At 44.4% G+C, this 19,499-nt stretch overlaps 1 protein-coding gene across 1 annotated transcript in view; it reads left to right on the plus strand.

Moving 5' to 3' along the window:
* prkdc (protein kinase, DNA-activated, catalytic subunit) overlaps nt 1–19,499 on the plus strand; it is a 49,556-nt gene that overhangs the window by 15,051 nt on the left and 15,006 nt on the right. Inside the window, exons 34-71 of the mRNA XM_069667813.1 lie at nt 165–297; nt 1,327–1,485; nt 1,643–1,846; nt 2,047–2,235; nt 2,357–2,461; nt 2,557–2,724; nt 3,154–3,281; nt 3,371–3,578; nt 5,202–5,380; nt 5,461–5,629; nt 5,709–5,774; nt 5,860–5,923; nt 7,074–7,219; nt 7,314–7,454; nt 7,555–7,674; nt 7,749–7,892; nt 8,087–8,238; nt 9,244–9,375; nt 9,584–9,695; nt 9,889–10,013; nt 10,097–10,246; nt 10,490–10,663; nt 10,910–11,008; nt 12,656–12,866; nt 12,947–13,121; nt 13,245–13,442; nt 13,690–13,805; nt 13,925–14,056; nt 14,155–14,334; nt 14,482–14,690; nt 14,842–14,980; nt 15,091–15,279; nt 15,524–15,748; nt 15,884–15,992; nt 16,132–16,234; nt 16,307–16,469; nt 16,551–16,725; nt 19,220–19,413. Coding sequence (XP_069523914.1) covers nt 165–297; nt 1,327–1,485; nt 1,643–1,846; nt 2,047–2,235; nt 2,357–2,461; nt 2,557–2,724; nt 3,154–3,281; nt 3,371–3,578; nt 5,202–5,380; nt 5,461–5,629; nt 5,709–5,774; nt 5,860–5,923; nt 7,074–7,219; nt 7,314–7,454; nt 7,555–7,674; nt 7,749–7,892; nt 8,087–8,238; nt 9,244–9,375; nt 9,584–9,695; nt 9,889–10,013; nt 10,097–10,246; nt 10,490–10,663; nt 10,910–11,008; nt 12,656–12,866; nt 12,947–13,121; nt 13,245–13,442; nt 13,690–13,805; nt 13,925–14,056; nt 14,155–14,334; nt 14,482–14,690; nt 14,842–14,980; nt 15,091–15,279; nt 15,524–15,748; nt 15,884–15,992; nt 16,132–16,234; nt 16,307–16,469; nt 16,551–16,725; nt 19,220–19,413 — 5,785 coding nt within the window. The remainder of the gene's footprint in view (nt 1–164; nt 298–1,326; nt 1,486–1,642; nt 1,847–2,046; nt 2,236–2,356; nt 2,462–2,556; nt 2,725–3,153; nt 3,282–3,370; nt 3,579–5,201; nt 5,381–5,460; nt 5,630–5,708; nt 5,775–5,859; nt 5,924–7,073; nt 7,220–7,313; nt 7,455–7,554; nt 7,675–7,748; nt 7,893–8,086; nt 8,239–9,243; nt 9,376–9,583; nt 9,696–9,888; nt 10,014–10,096; nt 10,247–10,489; nt 10,664–10,909; nt 11,009–12,655; nt 12,867–12,946; nt 13,122–13,244; nt 13,443–13,689; nt 13,806–13,924; nt 14,057–14,154; nt 14,335–14,481; nt 14,691–14,841; nt 14,981–15,090; nt 15,280–15,523; nt 15,749–15,883; nt 15,993–16,131; nt 16,235–16,306; nt 16,470–16,550; nt 16,726–19,219; nt 19,414–19,499) is intronic.

Consider the following 19,499-nt stretch of genomic DNA (forward strand, 5'->3'; position numbering starts at 1 on the left):
TTACTCAGCTTTATGTTGAGTTTACTCGCCGAATGTAATGACTGTCATTTACCTTTTTTCTCTTTACTCACGGTCTCTTTTGAAAGACTTCCTGTACCTCTAAAGACTTCTTGGTTAATAAATGTTAATTAAAAAAACAAAACATTCACAAACTGTCCCTGCAGTGTGGAGGAGCTGTGCTCTGTAGACTTCTACCACTCCAGCACAGCGGGCCACCAGGAGCAGATGGAGATGGTTCTGTCCTCCTGTAAGCAGATCCACAAAGCCGGCTTCCTCAGCTCCATTCTACACAACCAGGTATTTGTCCTGAACGCATGGGCCTATGTCCGAGACCTCCATTTCTGAGCGCTTCTCACCGGCGCTTAGTGTTGCTAGGTTACCAAAGTTGTCTGGCGGCACTTCGCTTCCCTTGGTAGTGACCGTTACGTCTGTTTGAAGTTGCTCTGTTTGTTTAATATTTGCTTTTATTGAAAGAAAACATGAAAACGTGTAAAGGAATCGTGTCCTTGTGTTAGCAGCAGCTCTACACCTGGAAATTGTATCCTCGAAAAAACGAAAGAATTTGCTTCTCTTCCGCCATTGTTGTTGACAAAGTTGGAATCGGAAGTCCCGCCCCTTCTTGATTTTGATTGGTTGGTGAGGAAGAAGCGTCATTAACGAGCGTAACGGTGTTGAACTATTTTCAACTCGGAGCGCAGCGACAGATAACTGAGCTAAGGTGCGCTAAGGAGCTGAAGACACCGCTCTGCGTTGGTTTTGTGTAGAAAATAGACGCTGCCAGAGCTAAAGTTAGTGGACACGGGCTCTTAAATGTCAAAAGGGCCATTTTAGAATATTACTTGTGATATTGGAAATCAGACCTTCTGAAGTCTCGATCCCTTCTCAGCACGTTGGAACTCAACTGTAGATATCTGTTAATGTTATTCCTACAAAACAAAGGAACTTCTGATATCTGTAATTCAATTAAAGATATGTGTAAATCCGACTCATGTAAATGTTTATCTTCCTAATACTCAGCCAGGCAAAATTTTGAAGGGCCATAGGAGAGGTTGTTGTTCTTGTGGTTTTGTACTTCCTGTTTAAATCGATGATTCTGAAACCAGGTGAAGTGGAGGCTGCTGCAATCTGTCGCTCTAAAAGAAACACAAAATAACGTAATGAAAAGAGCATGATGTACATAACTTACATAACTGTTTGGTTGCACAGATTTCAAGGACATGAAGAATTCGAGGAAACAGATATTTGTTTGAGGAGTGTAGATCGTATGTTATTTCATTTTCTCCAGTAAAGCAGCTGCCACATCGTTTTGTCTCGTTTGTATCAAAGGATGCCGTCTACGCTAAGTCCCTCGGGTCCAGACTGCTGATGACCGTGTATAAAGGTATCGCACCTGGTGAGGACAGGAAGGCTCTCCCGTCTTTGGACATCAACACCAAGAGGCTCGCAGACGGCCTGCTGCAGCTCGCCTTCTCGCTCAGTGAGCAGGTCAGTGGAAACTCTCACTGGATTCAGTTTGAACAATCAGGTGAAATCTGAACTACCTGTGGAGAGGAACTGATCTGCTGTCAGTCAGCTGATGGTGGCAGGTCATGATGGGGGAATACCACTGAAACATACCTAAATCTCTTCTGTTTCCCTGCAGAGCGAGCAGCTGGTGGGCTTGTTGTTGAACACCATCATGCTCTCTGTGCCGATATCTGGAAGTCATAGCAGCAACTTCCTGAGCTTCTCACACGGAGAGTACTTCTACAGCCTCTTCCAGACGACCATCAACACGGAGCTGCTGAGATGCCTGGACACCACCGTCCCCTGCCTCATGAAAGCTTCCTCCCAGAACCCCTCCATGGTACTGAAGCTCTTCTGTTTTTTACATGCAAATACAGTTAATAATGTAACTCTGTAATGATGTAATGTAATGTAAGTAATTTAGGTTTTCTTTCGTCCTCCTACTCTTCACTTGGTTTATGTCTTTATATTTGTAGTCATGCATTTGTAAAGGAGCATTAGTGTTTTGCTGTGCGTGAGTTCTGTATGATTTGTCATCAGGTGAGTGTGTTGCTGAACGGCTTGCTGGACCACAGCTTCAGAGAGCGCTCTGTGAGGAAGACTCAGGGCAAGCAGCTGGCGGAGGAGGTGCTGAAGAGATGGAACAGCCTGCAGTCGTGGTGGGAAGGACCGTCTTCCACTGCAGAGAGCAAAACAGCCACTCTGCTGCTGCTCTCCAAACTCCTGCAGGTATTATCATAGTCATGTTAATACTGTATGTCCCCCAGAACAATGTCAAGCTCATGCATTACTTCACACATGTAATTTGTAACTGTAACTGTTTTATTTTATGCACACTGTCTCTCTTCAGATTGACTCCTCTGTCTGCTCTGATATCAACCACGAGGCGTTCAGAGCGGTGTTTTCCACCTTCACTCTGCTGCTGGATGACATGACTCTGCTGCTGAATCTCAAGGTGAATTACACTTTTTACTTTCTATATTTGATATTTCATGGAGTACATAAAGCTCAAACGTAAGTCTCTCTTGTTTGATTCTCTGACCTCTTCAGAGTCAGGCCCTGCTGGTGTTGCCCTTCTTCACCACCCTCCCCGAGGAGCCGCTGGCTGAGCTGCGGAGAGCTCTGGACGCTCTGGTGGCGTCTCACTTCCCCATGCAGTCAGACGAGTTCGCTAAAGGCTCGCTTCACCGCAACAACTACATGGACTGTATACGAAAGGTAAAGGCTGTGCTCTGGAGATGAAAGTTAATAAAACAGACTGATTATTGAGGTAATCTTATTTCATAGATAATTTAGAACAAGCAGACCCTCACTGTTCATCCCTGTTTACAGGTTCATGGTAGGATCTGGTAATCACAGGTAGCCCCGCCCTAACCCCTCCCCTCTTCCTGGTCTGTGTGACTCTCAATGGGAGCATCAGTGACTAAATGAACATCATGCTGTGTTGAAGAAGACTTGAAACTAGAGACTGAGACCATAAACTCATCAGGAACATGTTTACTGAGGGAACACATCAGGAGAGGAGGAGGAGCATGTTCTCATAGACTTCTTTTTATAACCAGTGGAGTCGCCCCCTGCTGGACATTAGAAAGAATGCAGATTTAAGGCAGCAGTAGGACTAACCCTACTTTTCCTTCTGTGTTGTAGTTGCTGGACGCCCTGGAGCTCTCTCACAGCCCTCTCCTGCTCAAACTGATGGCAGGAATTCTGTGTCGAGACAGAAAACACATCATGGAGGAAAACTTCCAAACCTGCTTCCAAAGGATTGCTCGGCGGTAAGAAAAACACAAACGTTCACAATAAAACAACACATCAGGTTCTCTTTTCTCTCAGATATATTTACATTGCGTGTATGTCTGTGCAGGTCGAGCCCTGAGCGCCAGCTGCAGCTGCTGTGTGCAGTGTACCAGGTGATCCAGCAGGGCGACGTGCCCATGATCTCCATGCTGCAGGCCATGATGGAGAGAGTTCTGCTGCCTCTGGCGTCTCACTGCAGCACCAAGGCCCTCAGCGACTTCTTCGTGGCTAACGTCTCCGACATCACTGCTTTCCTGCTCAGCCGCTTCACCAAGGTTTGTTCTTACTGTTGTTACATTGAAGGACCAAGGCTTTATGTACATGTCAACACTGACTTATTAAGCTTTAAAGTGTGATAATGCTGCAGTTTAAAGAGTATCCTGATGAAGTTGGAAAATGTTGATGAATACAGTTTATGAACACGCGCTAAAGTTGTCCATCACACATTTTTTGAGGCTGTATTCTTTTTTTAAAGATATTATTTAAAGTAGAGATAACTTAAACACTGAGTCAATCAGTCTTAGTGCTGTCTCTTTGATGCTCATCTGCAGTTACAGGATGTTAGTAAGAGCTGTGTTTCCAGTCGTTCTAGCTACGCTTGTTTTACATTTTGGTTTTGTCGTTGATAACATTTTTACATTTTGTAAACTGTCTTTATCTGCCCTCACTGAGATACACAAACAGCATCCATATAGTTGATGTTGTGGTACCAGTGTTGCCAAATTGGCGACTTTCCAAATCGTCTTGGCAACTTTTTTTGTTAAAAGCGACTAGCGACAAATCTAGCGACTTTTTCTGGTGTTTTGGAGACTCTGATGTGAACGCACGTATCGTTCTGCAGTTACTGTCCTCATCGAGCAGCAGGTGCTGCCGTGAGCCCCTCCCCCGTCCCAAAGCACTCGCAGGCGGTCGGTCTCACAGTCGCCTCGCGCAGCAGTCCCAGCTGCAGTCAGAGCGCAGAGGAGACCCACACCACTCCACGTCCACACTGCGCAAAGCCGCCGCTGATCCCACCCCGGCTTACAGAGCGGGACGTAAATGAGTGATATTCTAACATTTAACAACACAGGACAAAAGTGATTTATGTAATGTGGGTCGAGACAAAGCGTTAGTCATGAAGTTATTCTGAGAGGTGACGGCCGATTTCAATGGCAAAATAAAAAAACAAAAACAAACAAGAATCAGAAGAAGAAAGTTCATTTATAGTTCGAAACATATTTAGGGTGTTCTTTACTCACGTTCTGTCTCTCCCTCGTCGTCAGTCATCTCTCCTACAGTGTCCATTACAATTACATGCAAATGGATAATTATGCAAATTAGGCGATGACGTTATTTAGTGACTTCTAACGGCTTTTAGGACAGCCAATAGCTACTTTCCTTACTGAGGAGTTGGCAACACAATGTGGTACTTGTTTGTGAAATAGTTTCCTCATCTTTGGAGTTCACCGAGGATCCACATTTGTCTGTGATCCTTCATTTTTACCTCTTTGACAGACGACATCCGATTTCTCACCTGTAGCTCAGACCGTGCTTTGCAGGACGAGCAAGCTAAAAACGTTACGTTACGTTTATATCTGCATTGTAATAGGCTGTCAGATCCATGCATGTTAAATACAACTATGCGAAGCTTATCCTCATTCATTGACATAAAGTCCTAAGTTATGTTTACACAATGAACACTTAAATAGCTGTTAGGCTTTTATTTGTCACTTCATTGTTCACTTTAATGCATTAATCCTTTTTTCTAAATGTTCTCTAAAAATATTGATAAATGAATGCAGTGATTTTTAACATTTTAATCCACATGAAATGATCGACAGTTATGTCCATTTATTCTCCAGCAGCTTCCAGCTAGTGTGACGTGTTTCAGAAACTGATTTTAATGTGTGTTATTTCAGTCGAGTGAATCAGCGTTTGAGACGCAGCTGCTGAAGAAGAACGGCTGCTACAAGCTGATGGAGCTTCTGTATTCTCGGTTCCCTAAAGAAGAGGTTTACTCCAAAGACTCCCGCATCAATCAGGCCTACTGCCGCTCAGAGAAGACGGAGGGCAACGAGCTGTCCAAGACCCTGATCAAGTAGGATTTATCAGCGGGAGTGAGATGACGGTGATGTGAAATGTTCTTACAGGGTCTATTAATACATGATTTGATTTCAGGTCATGTTTTGAGGCCTTCACTGAGAACATGGCAGGTGAGACTCAGCTGCTTGAGCTCAGGAGGAACTATCACTGCGCCGCGTACAACTGTGCCATCGCCGTCATCAGCTGCAGCTTCAATGAGCCCAAGTTCTACCACGGCTTCCTCTTCAGCGAGAAGCCAGAGAAGGTACTGAAAGCACTGAATGATTATACACACACACGTTTCTGCTGCTGTCTGGTGTTGATGGCTTCCTTTCCTCGTCCAGTATCAGTTCATTCTGGAAAACATCATCGATGTTGGGAGGACGTACACCTTTCCTATTGAAGTTGACGTATGTATATATATTCTTCTTTATAAACAAACCTGTTCCTTTAACCGTTTACTGTTGAAGTTTATTTATCTTTTCATCCGTGTAGGTTCCTCTTGAAAGAAAGAAGAAATACGTCATGATTCGAAAAGAAGTGAACGAGGAGAACGGAGGTAATTACGATGTTTTTAACCGACTTTGTCAGAGAGCACCTGGAGATTTAGCTCACTGCACGCTCTGTGTCCAACAGTCGTTCTCCAGTGTAAAGGCTGAGGTATTACACTTCACTAAGTCTTATAAAAATGTAAACCTCTTTACAATGAAAGCGTTTGTCAGGATTTCTAAACCTGCACATCTTGGAATCTAAATGACATCAAGGGGTCGGGTTGCAGTGGCAGCCGGATAAGCAAGTTAGCCCAGACGTCCCTCTCCCTAGCAACATTTCCCTGCTCCTCCTGGGGGATCCCAAGGCGTTCTATTTCAGAGTCTACCCCGAGTCTCCTCCCAGTCGGCTGTACCCGAAAAAACCTCCACAGGGAGGCGCCCAGGAGGCATCCTAACCAGATGCACCTCAACTAGCTCCTATCAATGTAAAGGAGTAGTGGCTCTCCTCTGAGCTCCCTCCGGATGTCTGAGCTCCTTACCCTCTCTCTGAGGCTGAGCCCGGACACCCTGCAGAGGAGACTCATTTCCGTGATCTCATTATCTCGTCACTACCCAAAGCTCATGACTACAGGTGAGGGTTGGAGCGTAAAAATTGAGAGCTTCCTCTTACGGGTCAGCTCCTTCATCACCACGACGGTCCGGGACAACGCTCGCATTACAGCTGAAGTTACACTGATCCGTCTGTCAGTCTCATGATTCCTAAAGTGTCCCACAAGTTTAAATAACTGACGTACAAAAAGTTCTGGAATCACGTCCACTAAAAGTTCTTGTTGTTTCCACTGACAGGCTCAGATTGTTCTTCTAAGTGTGTGACAACATGACGGAAAGGATCCCTACAGAGATAGACCTTTTTGTTACAGAGTAAAACGCTTCTTTGGGATTCACAAACAGACTTTGAAGGGCTCGCTTTGAGGCCACCAGACTCAGTGATTTTACCTCGCAGAACACAGGTGTTGTTGGTCTATTGCTGCCTCCTTTTTCTGTGGTATTGTGTTGCACAAATATTGATTTGGATCCGATCTAACACAAAAAGGTTAAACATCTCTCCATGAGGTGGTGTGATGTGTCCTCCACAGGTAATTAATGAGCCAAAGAGGACAAAGCATCTCCAGTGTGATGATGTTTGTTGATGACATTTGTGTTGTGTTTCCCATAAAGCTCCGGTGTACCTGTCCTCCCAGTCTTACATGGCCGACAGCAGCCTGAGTGAGGAGATGAGTCAGTTTGATTTCTCCACCGGAGTCCAAAGCTTTTCCTACAACTCCCAAAACCCGGAAGGACACAGACGCGCCGTCGCAAAGAGAGTCAGTGGTGATCATGACGTGTGATGTTTGAAGGCAACTAAAGGTTTGCAATATAAAACAAATACGTTACAATCGTGTTTTCTTGTTCTCCCAGGAGACAGAGGAGACAAATCCCTCCCAGGATGTGATGGTGGATCTGGAAATGGATGAGCTGAATCAGCATGAATGCATGGCGACGATGACTGGTCTGATTGGACACATGCAAAGGAACAACATAACTCCTAAAGTTGAAGAGGTCAGTGCCACTGGAACAGAAAAAAGAGCTTGGTAACTGTGGATGTATTAGGTTTAACAGTATGAAAAGATATAATCTAATAGAAGTATCATTTTGACAGGGAAACGTGCCGAGTGAGCTTCCTCCATGGATGAAATTTCTACACACAAAACTTTCAAATCCAGCAACACCTCTGAATATCCGACTCTTCATCTCGAAGCTGCTCATCAACACAGAGGAGGTACGTGTTCTCCAATGGTTACACCCTCTTCTTTTATGTCCACTATCTGTTCATGCTGCCGTTCATCCTTCCAGGTGTTTCGACCGTACGCCAAACACTGGCTCGGGCCGCTCCTGCAGGTCGTCGTCTCTGGGAACAACGGGGGAGAGGGGATCCACTTCATGGTGGTGGAAATCGTGGTCACAGTGCTCTCCTGGACGAGCCTGGCCAGTCCCAAGGTAGCTTATATGTGCATTTTAAAGACAGCTCACATGAATCAATCATACCTTTATGTCATGATTTGTGCATGAATGAATTTTTATAAAATATTTGATATATATTTGAATTCTTGGCTAATCTAAAGGGTCGTTTTGTATCAGATAAATTGCTTGTGAACTCTGTCGCACTAAACAAAGTAACACGTTTGTCTCAGGGTAACCCCAGAGATGAGGTGCTGGCCAACCGGCTGTTAGAGTTCCTGATGAAAAACAGCTTCCACCACAAGAGGGCCGTTTTCAGACACAACCTGGAGATCATCCGCACGCTGGTCGAGTGCTGGAAAGACTGTCTGCATGTGCCTTACAGGTACGGTTTGCACACTCTCATTTACCCAGAGCCTGTGGCTCAGTTTAAGGGCCGGCTGATGTGCATGATTAACACTCTACAGGGAGGAAGAATGCAGCGAGCTCAGAGCTTTCTGGAGTTAGCGTGTCCTTCTGTTTCAGTTTCAGATGTTCTGAGTGGATTCTTTGGTCCGCTCTGTGGGGCCTTAGATACAGATGAACAGACCCAACAATCTGTTTACTTTTTAAACCTTTTTTTTGTAACAACAGACCCAAACTCTTCAGCATACTTCCAGCGTATTAAATAAAATGATGACTTCTTTTCTTTGTCATTTATGACAGTAGATGGAAGGAGTTGGGGTTTAAGACTTTTATTAAAGTCACTTTGGGAAATTGTGATAACCGTCTTTAACTTTAATCAGTCCTTAAGTGAGTCTTTGATCCAGCAGATTAGTTGATAATGAAGATATTCTTTCGTTGATATTGTAACTTATATCCATGTATTGACATTTAAATGCTGGTCTGAAGAGAATAAACTCTATGTTCGTCTTACATGTTAAATCTATTAACTGGATAATGTGTCTATTCATCAAACACAGTCATACATCTGGTACTTAAAGCTCCTGTGAGGAGTTATTCGCTGTTATGAAACGGACTGAAAACAAGTCTGATGACTTTCTATGAACTAAAAAAGCGAACCAGACCATCAGCCACAAGATTGATAATTTCTGTATAGTTATTTTAAATGCCTGAAACGTCTGGTGGGGGGGCAGACGAAGTGATTACCTGCACGCTGCCTTGTTTACACGTTCAAAGACAAAGACTCGCAGTGAGTATAGTACATATACTGTAACCACTAAAGCATGTACAGGACAAGATCAGCAAAGAGGGAACAGGTATGGCTTTGTCCACAGGGGGCGCCAAAATCAACCCAAACTGAAAGCTCCTCACAGCAGTAACTACAGAAACTGATCAATAACATGGAGATAGTTTGTCCTGAGCTTCATCTCTTCTCTTGCCCTCACAGTCTGATATACGAGCGGTTTTGTGGCACCGACCCGAACAGTAAAGACAACTCTGTGGGACTCCAGCTGCTGGGAATCGTCCTGGCCAACAACCTGCCTGCTTACGATGCCTCGTGTGCCATTGAATATGACAGGTAACATATGCAGCATGCGCTGTGTCACCTCGTATTTTTACTGTTTGAAGCCATAATTTCATTCGCTGATACAAATGTTGTTCAGGTGAAAGATGCATCTTTAGGTGAAACTAGAGCCCAGAGGGCTGTCGGGTTCAAACGTGTAATGTTCTGTCGTTCACATGCTGCCGTCTTCATCACATCAGTAATGTGTGGTGTGTATTTTCAGGTACATCCAGTCGCTCACCAACAACGTGTCCTTTGTGAGGTACAAAGACGTCTACGCAGCTGCTGCGGAGATTATCGGCCTCGTCCTGAAGAATATGACTGAAATGGACAACGTAAGAGACGTTTCCTTCGTCTGTTCAAGTTACATGTAATTTATGTTTATGAAAGTATTTATTTTCATGTTACTGCTGAGGTGAAGTCAGCAGATGTACTTGTATATTCATGATGAAACCATCTCTGTTACCTGCAATGTTCCTGACTTATTTTAACAATGTCGGATTGCTGATGTTTTTGTTGACGTCTCAGAACCATCAGGAACTTCTCAGTCTGGCTGCGAGTAAAATAACAAACCTGAAGAAGAAAGAAATGGACGACAAGTTCATCATCTGCTTGAACAAAGTGTCGAAACATTTTCCTCCGTTTATGGATCGGTGAGATGTTTTTGGCTGTTATAAAGATGATTTCATAAACCCTACAGTAAAGTCATCTAACTTGTCTAATTGTTTTTTTCCAGGTTTGTCAACTATGTGTTCTTCCTGCTGCCGAAGCTGCACGGCATCTTAAAGACCAACTGTTTGGAGTGCGTGCTGAGCCGAGCTGAGGTGATCCCGGACATCTTCATGCAGCTGAAGATCACAGGCTTCATTCAGATGATGGGCCACAGGTGAGTCCTGACTCGTGTCTCCTCTCTGACCTCCATGTTTTATGTCTTTTTGGATTGTTTTGGTTCATATCCATCAGAGAGGAATCTGACATCAAAGACATTAAAGTAAAGTACTGTAGCTACCTGAAACAGGTTGAACCATGTCTGAAAAGGTGGATAAAAACCCTGCACCTGTTGCACCCCCTCTCTGTGAAGTGTAAAAACACATTCAGCCACGTTTCGGCTCATTATCTGTTCCTGCAGGGATGAGGCGAGGCAGAGAGTGTGTCTGGACATCATCCATAAGATCATCGCTCAGCTGACTCCAGTCCAGCTTCAGGAGCTCCTCGGAGCCGTCGCAGCGTTTGTGTCTCACCCGTCACCCGTGTGCAGAGAGAGGATGTACGACATCCTCATGTGGATCCAGGACAACTACAGGTACTGTGAGCCGTCTTCACCTGCTGTTATCAGACAGATCGCCTTTTTCAGATCTGACCTGAGGGGTCACTTCAAAATTGAAACAACTGATGAGGAGCAAAATATATTCCACAGCGCAGAAACGTCTGCATATATTCTAACGTCCTGTCACATTGCTTCTTATAGTCGGTGCATTGAGTTTGTGTAAAGACAGTTTCACTCCTGCTCTCAGTCCATTTAATGAAACACTTGTTTCTGTTCCTTCAGTGATGCAGAGAGCATGGAGGACGACACCTCGGTGCAGGTCTTGAATGCTGCTAAAGAAACGCTGCTTCAAGGCCTCTCTGAAGAAAACCAGGGCCTTCAGTAAGTACAAACCAGCACTGCTGAATCCCCACCCCATACTTGTATTTTCCTCTAATGCAGCTGCACAGGGCACATTCTGACTTAAGGTTATTGATACATCGATACTTTTTCGATACCACTTGTTTTAAAACGATGCATCGGGACATTATTTTTACATTCGATAGCACCGAAAGATACCGAAGCTTTAAAAAAACGACACATTTAGGGTCAGTTTTCACCCTAAATCTGACAAGAGAGAGAGAGCAGCTGTGGTCGAGTGACACTGACAGGAAGTGGATACAGCAAGTGCAGTTAAAGAAAACAGTGAAATGGCAAAATTAGACGTTCATTTTTTCCCACGGTTACAGACGGTTACCTACACCGCTGTACAACCCCGCAGGAAGGTACAGGGTTTCGTTTGAGCTGAAGTCGGCGTCTTCCTGCTGACTGTGTGTCTGTCTGCTCCGCCCTCTGTCACACCTGCAGCTCTCATACTGCTCACACCCACAGGTCGGCAAATACCGACGTTTTGTAAAGTCCGTTTGGCGTCTCATAAAGATGCAAACGTTAGCGTTAGGAGACAGAGGAGACACACAGACAGCACTGTCACCTGGACGCTACGTTTTCCTTTAGTCCTGACCCGCGGACCGTTGGCTGTGAGCTGAACACGGCAGAAATCAGAAATGTCCCAAACAGCAGAGTTAGAAGAAAATAGAGATAAAGTGCCGACCCAACTTAACACTTCTTCTAAGGTTAATGATTGATAACCGAGAGGGTAGGCTATAATTTGATAAACTTGTCTAAACAGAAGCAAATAATATTAAAAATAAACATTTTAAACATTAACCTCCTGCTCATTAAGCACATTTCTGTACTCTAAACAGTTTGTAAAATGAGCTGGTTTTGTGTTCAGTGACTTTCTGCAGCACTGTGTGAAGGTGGAAATTAACAAGAAGAAAAGTGTATCTAACAGTTCTTTTATTGTTGCCGTAGTAACAAAACAGGTATGGAGTATCGTTTGTGTTTTTGTAATAGTGTCGTGTCAAAGTTTAAAAGTCTGGTATCGTGACAGTAGAGTTAAGATATTAAAGTCAGTCCAGTGTGTACGTCGGCATTAAGACACAAACAGATCAGAGCTGTGTGTTTATGTTTCTCTTTATATTTACTAAGTAAACAAACCTTCAATCATTTATATGTTTCTTATGACAATTTTGTTTTCATTTATTTTTTAACCAAATCACTAAACAAGCTAAACAATTATTTATTTATTTTATCTTTATCGATAGCTCTTATCTAAAGGGGCTTTCTCTGCATGAACACACTGAAACATCGTACGGCCAAATACTCAAACTCTCATTGTGAGTTTCATCAGTTCCAAAAGGATCTTTGAGTATTTGTTTTGTCAGTGCAGCTTTTGCAGGATCCACCTGAGGGATCCTTGTGTGTTCTGCTGAGTGTTTATTTTACTGGTGGCATTGAACGCAGCTCTGTTGCTACCGTTTAACAACATGCTCACACTGCTGACATCACAAGAGGCTTTTGGACTGCTTTATATTTGTGGTTAAAAATGATTTCTGCTCTTTGTGACGTGCGTGACAGTCGATGCAAAAGAAAGGGTCGGGCTGTGAAACCTTTTTTTAACTGAAAACATCATCCCTGTTTTTTCAGACTATATGTTCGTAACTTCTGGAGTCAGGAGAAGCGTCTCCCCACGGCCACGCTGGAGCGGATGCTGACGGTGCTCCGCTCTCTGTACTCCTGTCAGATAGAAAGATGTTTCTTAAGCCTGGCCACCAATCTGCTGCTGGAGACGACCAGCCAGAGTCCTGACTTCACCCGAAACATGTTTGAGTATCCTCTGTCAGAGTGTACCTTCCAGGTCAGACCAAACCTGCAGACTTCATATCTCTCTCTGTCACTATGTTACTGATGATGCTTTAATAACTATCTTCTCTGTAGGACTATGTGATTGATTCTAACTGGCGCTTCAGGAGCACAGTGATGACTCCCATGTTCGTTGAGACTCAAAGCTCTCAAGCCCCAGAGAGCGTGGCAGCGTCGCAGTCTGGATCCATGAAGGGGAAACTCAGAGCCACTCAGACTACTTTAGAGTTCTCCCAAACACAAACAGCAGGTACAACAAAACAATCAACATCCTGATGTCAAAGAAAACCTTAAGACGGAAACGTGAGCTGTACCTGAAGCTTTGCAGTGACAGAACCTGCAGGATTAAACAGGTGTAATGTTTCCCCCTCAGGTCGGAGCACGACATATAACTGGCTGACGGGCAGCAGTGTGGACACTCTCGCAGAGTACTCTCTCGGCTCTGAGTCTCTGTCCTCATTGATGGTGTTTGATAAGAAAGCAGAGAGGACAGCCAGAAGACCGGTAGGAGAAGGATTCGGTCTGAGGCGCCTCACGGCACCAACAGACGAGGTGGACAGTCGCACCAGAGGTTAGTCTGAGGAGAAACTGCTGATGGATCTAATTTGGTTGATTTTGTGGGAATTTGTGGGAACACAACATCGCAACTTACGTAAGCTGTACTTTGTATTCTGGCTTTGGTCCTCATTTTGATCGAGCTCCCCGCCCTCTTCATAACTGTTACATGTTCTGTCGGTTACCACAACAATCCTATTTTTTAAGTGAAACATTTCTAATGATTGTGGATTGTATTAATGTTTGTTTCTAAACGTCAACAGCAGCAAACGAGCAACGCAACAACATCCTGAGATTGAGACGCAGATTTCTCAAAGATCAGGAGAAAGTCAGCCTGAACTTTGCACAAAAAGAGATCCGACAACAGAGACAGAAAAAGGTGACTATGTTATATGCTGAGCCATATTTATCATCATTAAAAGAGTATAAAATCTTTCACTAACTTCTCCAAACAGCCCGTGTCTCTAACCATCAGTGATTCTGTTTTGTGCCCTGCAGGAAGATAAAGCCGATCAGAGGCTGCGAAAAGAAGCTCAGGTGACTCTTTATCGTAACTACAGAGTGGGAGACTTTCCCGACATCCAGATCTCATACAGCAGCCTCATCGCCCCCCTTCAAGCTCTAGCCCAGGTGAGACTGTCCACCTGTAAATGTGCTTAACATAAATAACAAAAATCCAGGAAATAAACAAGGTTTGATGTGTTTTTTCTCTCTGCATGTTCATTCAGAGGGATCCGATTTTAGCCAAGCAGCTGTTCAGCTCCCTGTTTGCTGGAATCCTCGTAGAAATGGAAACACACAAACAGAGAGGAGAGAGCGGGAGGATTAAAGAGGAGCTGCAGTGCAGCATGAACACGTTCCTGAGCAAGAGCACCCTCTGCTTCCCTCCATTCATAGCATGTGTGCAGGTACGACCTCTACAAACTAATATAATACAGAGACTCAGGTTTACCATGCATGTGCGCCGTTCCTTTTCCTTTAATAGCTTAATTTTTAAAGTCATTTAGGGCTAAAAACTGTGTTGTTCTTGGCTTTTCTTGTTTTTCTTTGTTTAGGACATGTGCTTCCAGCATAAGGACCTGCAGCATCTGGACCCAGTAGCCGTCAGCTCCACCTGCCTGGTCAGCCTCCAGCAGCCGTCTGGGATCCTGCTGCTGGAAGAGGGCTTGTTGCACGCTGCCGGCCAGGATGAACCTCCTACAAAACGGTCACGAGGACGCAAAGAGATCCCCCCAGACACCAAGAAATGGATCCACCTCGCCAAGTAGAACAATATGTTAACTTGAACCTTCCTTTCACCTGTCCCTAAACATTTTGTCAAATTATAGCTGCTTTACATGTGCAGATGAATCTGCACTTAATGATTGTAGCATCTTTTGTTTAGTGTGGTACTCTGCATGCCCTGTGCTCTTTAGGCTCTACAGATCTCTGGAGGATTATGACGTCGTGCGCGGCATCTTTGGTGGTAAAGTTGGGACCAGGTCGATCACCTGTGCTGCGCTGCAAGCTGAAGCCAACACTGACTTCGCAGAAGCTGTGAAGCTTTACAACGAGGTGAAGTTTGATGGTTGAATCCTGAATGTGAATAAATGTAATGAGATGCGCTGTTAGCCGATTGCATGTGCAGCACTGTAGAGTTAAAGTGAGTCCTCTCGTGCTCTCAGGCTCTGAACACTGAGGAGTGGAGTGACGGTGAGCCCACCTCCTCTGAGCGGGACTTCTGGGACGTGGCTGCGATGGAGGCCTACAGTCATCTGACAGACTGGAAGTCTCTTCAGTACTGCTCCACGGTGTACATCGATGAAAACACTCCACCCAACCTCGACCGGATGTGGTCGGAGCCGCTCTACCAGGTAAAGAGCCGGACTTACCGGATACAGACTTTGTGTAGGAGCCGTCCATCAGCCGCCTGCTCCTCTGCCCTTCTGCTGTCAGCCTTTTTGCTTTTGAAATCCCCAGTACTATGTGAAACTACAACAACGTCTGCGCTAGTAACTGCCACAGAGATCATGCAAAAAGGCAGGTCTCATGTCTTCTTTATCGTCTTCATGGTTTTTTTTAAAGATGTATTTATATTATTTATTTATTTCGTGCCAGGAAATGTACCTGCATCACATGATTCGCAGCATGCTGAAGCAGCTGCAGCTGGGGGAGACGGACCAGACTCTCCTCAGCTTCATCGACAAAGCCATGAGGGTGGAGGAGCGCAAAAAGCTGCTGGAGAGTCAGTACAGCCAAGAGCTGAGCCTGCTGTACATCCTGCAGGAGGACTACGACCGCGCAAAGTACTACACCAACAACGCCATGCAGCTCTTCATGGAGGTCTGCTGATACACATCACCACATCAAAGTTTATTAACTATAAAGAGTGTTGCATATATGCTGATGTATGTATCCTGTAGATCTGTGGAGAAATGTTCTGATCTGATGTCTTGTGTGCACCTTTGTCTCCTGTAGAATTACTCCAGCGTGGACACGCTGTTGACTCAGAGCCGGCTGACCACCCTGCAGTCTGTGCAGGCCCTGACAGAGATCCAGGACTTCCTGCTGTTCATTAAAGGAGAAGGTGAGCGGAGATGGTATCAAAACATTTTTTAACCCAGTATATGTTCAAGTAGTTGCAGAATCATTTCCCGCTCTTTTTAATAATCCTTGTTTGTCCCACTCGTAAAACATTGTACCTTTTATTGTGTTTCTGTCATCAGTGTCTGTGAGTTCCCTGAAGCAGCTCATCAGACTGTGGACTGAGCGATACCCTGACACTAAAGCGGATCCAGTGAACTTGTGGGATGATATCATCACGTCTCGGTAAGAAAACAAAAGTTTACCTTTAAGATATCTTAAAGTCACACAGTGTTACATGTGATCTTTTTGTTCCAGGTGTTTCTTCTTGGACAAGATCCGGGAGAAGCTGCGAGGCCACGCCCCCAGTGACAGCATGGAGGTGGACGGGTTAGAAGACGCAGCAGGAGACATTGACACGTTAGTGAATGACTGCAAGTTCAACATGAAGCTGCGCATGGCTGACAGCGCGTGGAAGCAGGTAGAGAAACAACTGTGAAAGGTACCTTTTTATCACTGTCATATATTTACCACAAACTCACCTTTTAACTGTTGTTTTCAGAATAACTTCCCCGTGGCCACAAAGCTGCTGAAGGAGCTCCACAGAGACGCCAAAACAAACAGACGCTGGCTGCTGCGGTGGGTCCACAGTTTCAGCCGCTTCAGCCACAAACGCAGCCAGACTCAGGGGCCTGTGGAGCAGGTCAGCACCATGATGAAGACCATCCCCCTCCTGGGTGAGCAGAGAAACGACTAATATATCATCATGGGCACAAACAGCCTCGTGTGATGACTCTATTTGTTGCTCATGATCGAAAGTTACTTTTGACTTGCCGGATTTGTAATAATTTTCTGTAGATGCAAAACATTTTTTGTAAACAATCAAAAGTTATGTTTATTTTATCACTAAAGCACATCTTATTGAGGTCTAAAGAAAATGTTTAGTGCTTTTCTTCCTCATTAAACATTTGCAAAGCCAGTTTTACACTGAAATCTCTGCAGTTTGCCGCCACAATCGCTGAGAGCGTCTTTGTTTTTGTGTTGTGGCCACAAACTGTGGATCAGCAAGAACAAAACATGACACGATTGGCTTTGACTTGTGCTACCTTCATTAAAGTGCATCTGAGATTGATTTGCACTTCAAGTGCTCAAAAACTGCGAATCCTCCGTGTGACTCTTTGAGGTTTTCGTAATCTCTATTTCAATTTGTTTTTAATTTGTTTTTATGGGTGAGGGTCTAAATGCAGAACATTCCATAATTCAACATTTCACATAACTGTCATTTCTTAAAAAAACAAAAACAAAACAAAACAAAAAATATATATATATAAATACAGAAAAATATAGAATAAGGATAACATTTACATAAAATAATAACAATGACTGTGCATGGACTGAGCAGAAATTCATTATGTAACATGATTTCAGTTACTCTGTCCATATAATTCCATCTGTCAGTCATCACACATAATATTTCATCCCCACCCATACAAACTTATAGACTTCCTACCTATAGGTAGGAAGTCTATAACCTTACCCACCCTCCCAACCCCCAAACCGCAATCACACACGCAGACATGCCCATCACACATAGATACACATGCACCACATACATATGCACAGACCCACCCATCCAACCAACCTTGCTTGGATATACCCAACACACATAGATACAGAGACCCAACACGACCTGATAAGACGTTACGTTATGTTCCTTATAATATTAAGGTGCTGGGTGATTTTGCGACTCTTCTCGACCTACAGGGCTTCATAAACTGAGCTCCATATCTTGTGAAATAGTTTTTCCTTATTTACTTTAGTGTACTGTAGGATCTGTCGGCAGCGATGTGGATTACTACGGGAAGTGTTGTGGTGTCTGTTTGTTGTACCTTTGTAGTCAGAGCAGTATTGACCAATCACGTATCAGCAGGCTGTGGCTCATGCAGGAAAAACAGTCCCGGTGGAGAGCAAAAGCAGGCGGAACGTAATCCACCGTCTTGACACCCGGGCTCCCATCACCATCATCTGACAACGATTTAGCTTCTTATTAATCTCTATAAACAGACATCTGCAGCAAGTTCAGCTGACAATCTGCTCTAGATCTAAAATTTAACTTGAGATGAATTCCCTTGATGCCGTGTCACCAAAGCCGTTCAGCGTTCAGATTTCCTGATTGCCTTGAATGCATCATAAACGATGGCTCCGCCCTCCGTCTCATGTTACAGTAGTGTTCTTCTCCTCCTGAGGACAGACCTGACAAAGCTTCGTGTTGTTCCTAATCTGCATCATGATGTTGTTCTTTCAGCAAACTGAAGAGCCGTTAATTAAAGTCGATCACAAGAAAATCTGTTTCTGTTTGGGCTTCATCCCGCTGCAGTAAGCCAGAGTGCAGCCTCTGTGTAACTTCCTGTTTACAGTGAGACTGAGACTCAGCACAGACAGATGAACGGGTGCTCCTCCGGGGGATGGGACGAACCGAGAGATGACAGCGTTTATTTAGCAGACACATCTGGAGGGAGAATTTACCTTCACTTTGATCTGAACACACGGTCGCTTCTCGAGCTGCTGACTGGACTGTAAACAATGCAGCGCACGGAGAAGGAAGGCTTGGCTGGAAGTCGTTATTGCTAAATGCTGGGTAAACCGGACACGCCCGACATGTTCTATTGTCCCCAGAGGAAATATATCTGATGGGTGCTGAGATTGAGGTTTCGTGTAGATGCTTTTGGGTCATGTGGCAAAAAAGGGCTGGCTTGCTAACTTAAATTTACGTTCTGTTTCTGTATCATCTGACTTGTGAAGGGGCTCGTTGTATATATCCTGACTGACCGGAGGATTATTGTTGATTTATCTCTGTCAGAATAAACGGAGTTTGCCTCCGAACATTTCCTGGTCTGTGCATTTTCAACCAAACCCACCGCACGCTAAACACCAGTTAATTATTTTATAACTTGATTAAAGGAGCCTTGGTTGGAGAATTTCCTAGGACACACTTTGTTTCTATATAGACATGTATGAATCAGCAGTAATTGTTTATCTGCTGGAAAGTGAGGGAAAGGCACCACCACACTTAAATGTCTGTGTTCACTCTCAGATGCTACTGGATGTTTTTCTGTCTATCGTTTTATTTATTTTTATCCACACGTCCTGATTATTTTCCGTAAGACAGGTGTGGTTTAACTTCTCCCGATTGCATTAAGGTTATTTGTATAATCTCTTTTCTCCCCACAGAGGACCTGCAGGTTGACTGTCAGAGCGCCACAGCGAAGGTGTTCAGATACCAAAAGATCCTCCAGGGATCGTCTTTCCACATCCTGGCTGCGGCTGTGAGCAGAAGCCCCTCAGTGCTGGGAACCATTGATGCTGAGAAGGCAGAGAGAGTCGTTAAGCTCTCTGGAACTGCCTGGCCAAGTGAAAATCCAAAGGTACTCTTCATCTATATTATTTATACTATTTTCAGTCTGACTAAAGGATGTGGTATTTTTGTCTTGCACGGCGCTGACTTTGTTAG

The sequence above is a fragment of the Semicossyphus pulcher genome, unplaced genomic scaffold, assembly GCF_022749685.1.
Source record: "Semicossyphus pulcher isolate SPU_LCO1_2020_fin unplaced genomic scaffold, fSemPul1.0.p SCAF_18, whole genome shotgun sequence".
NCBI lineage: Eukaryota > Metazoa > Chordata > Actinopteri > Labriformes > Labridae > Semicossyphus > Semicossyphus pulcher.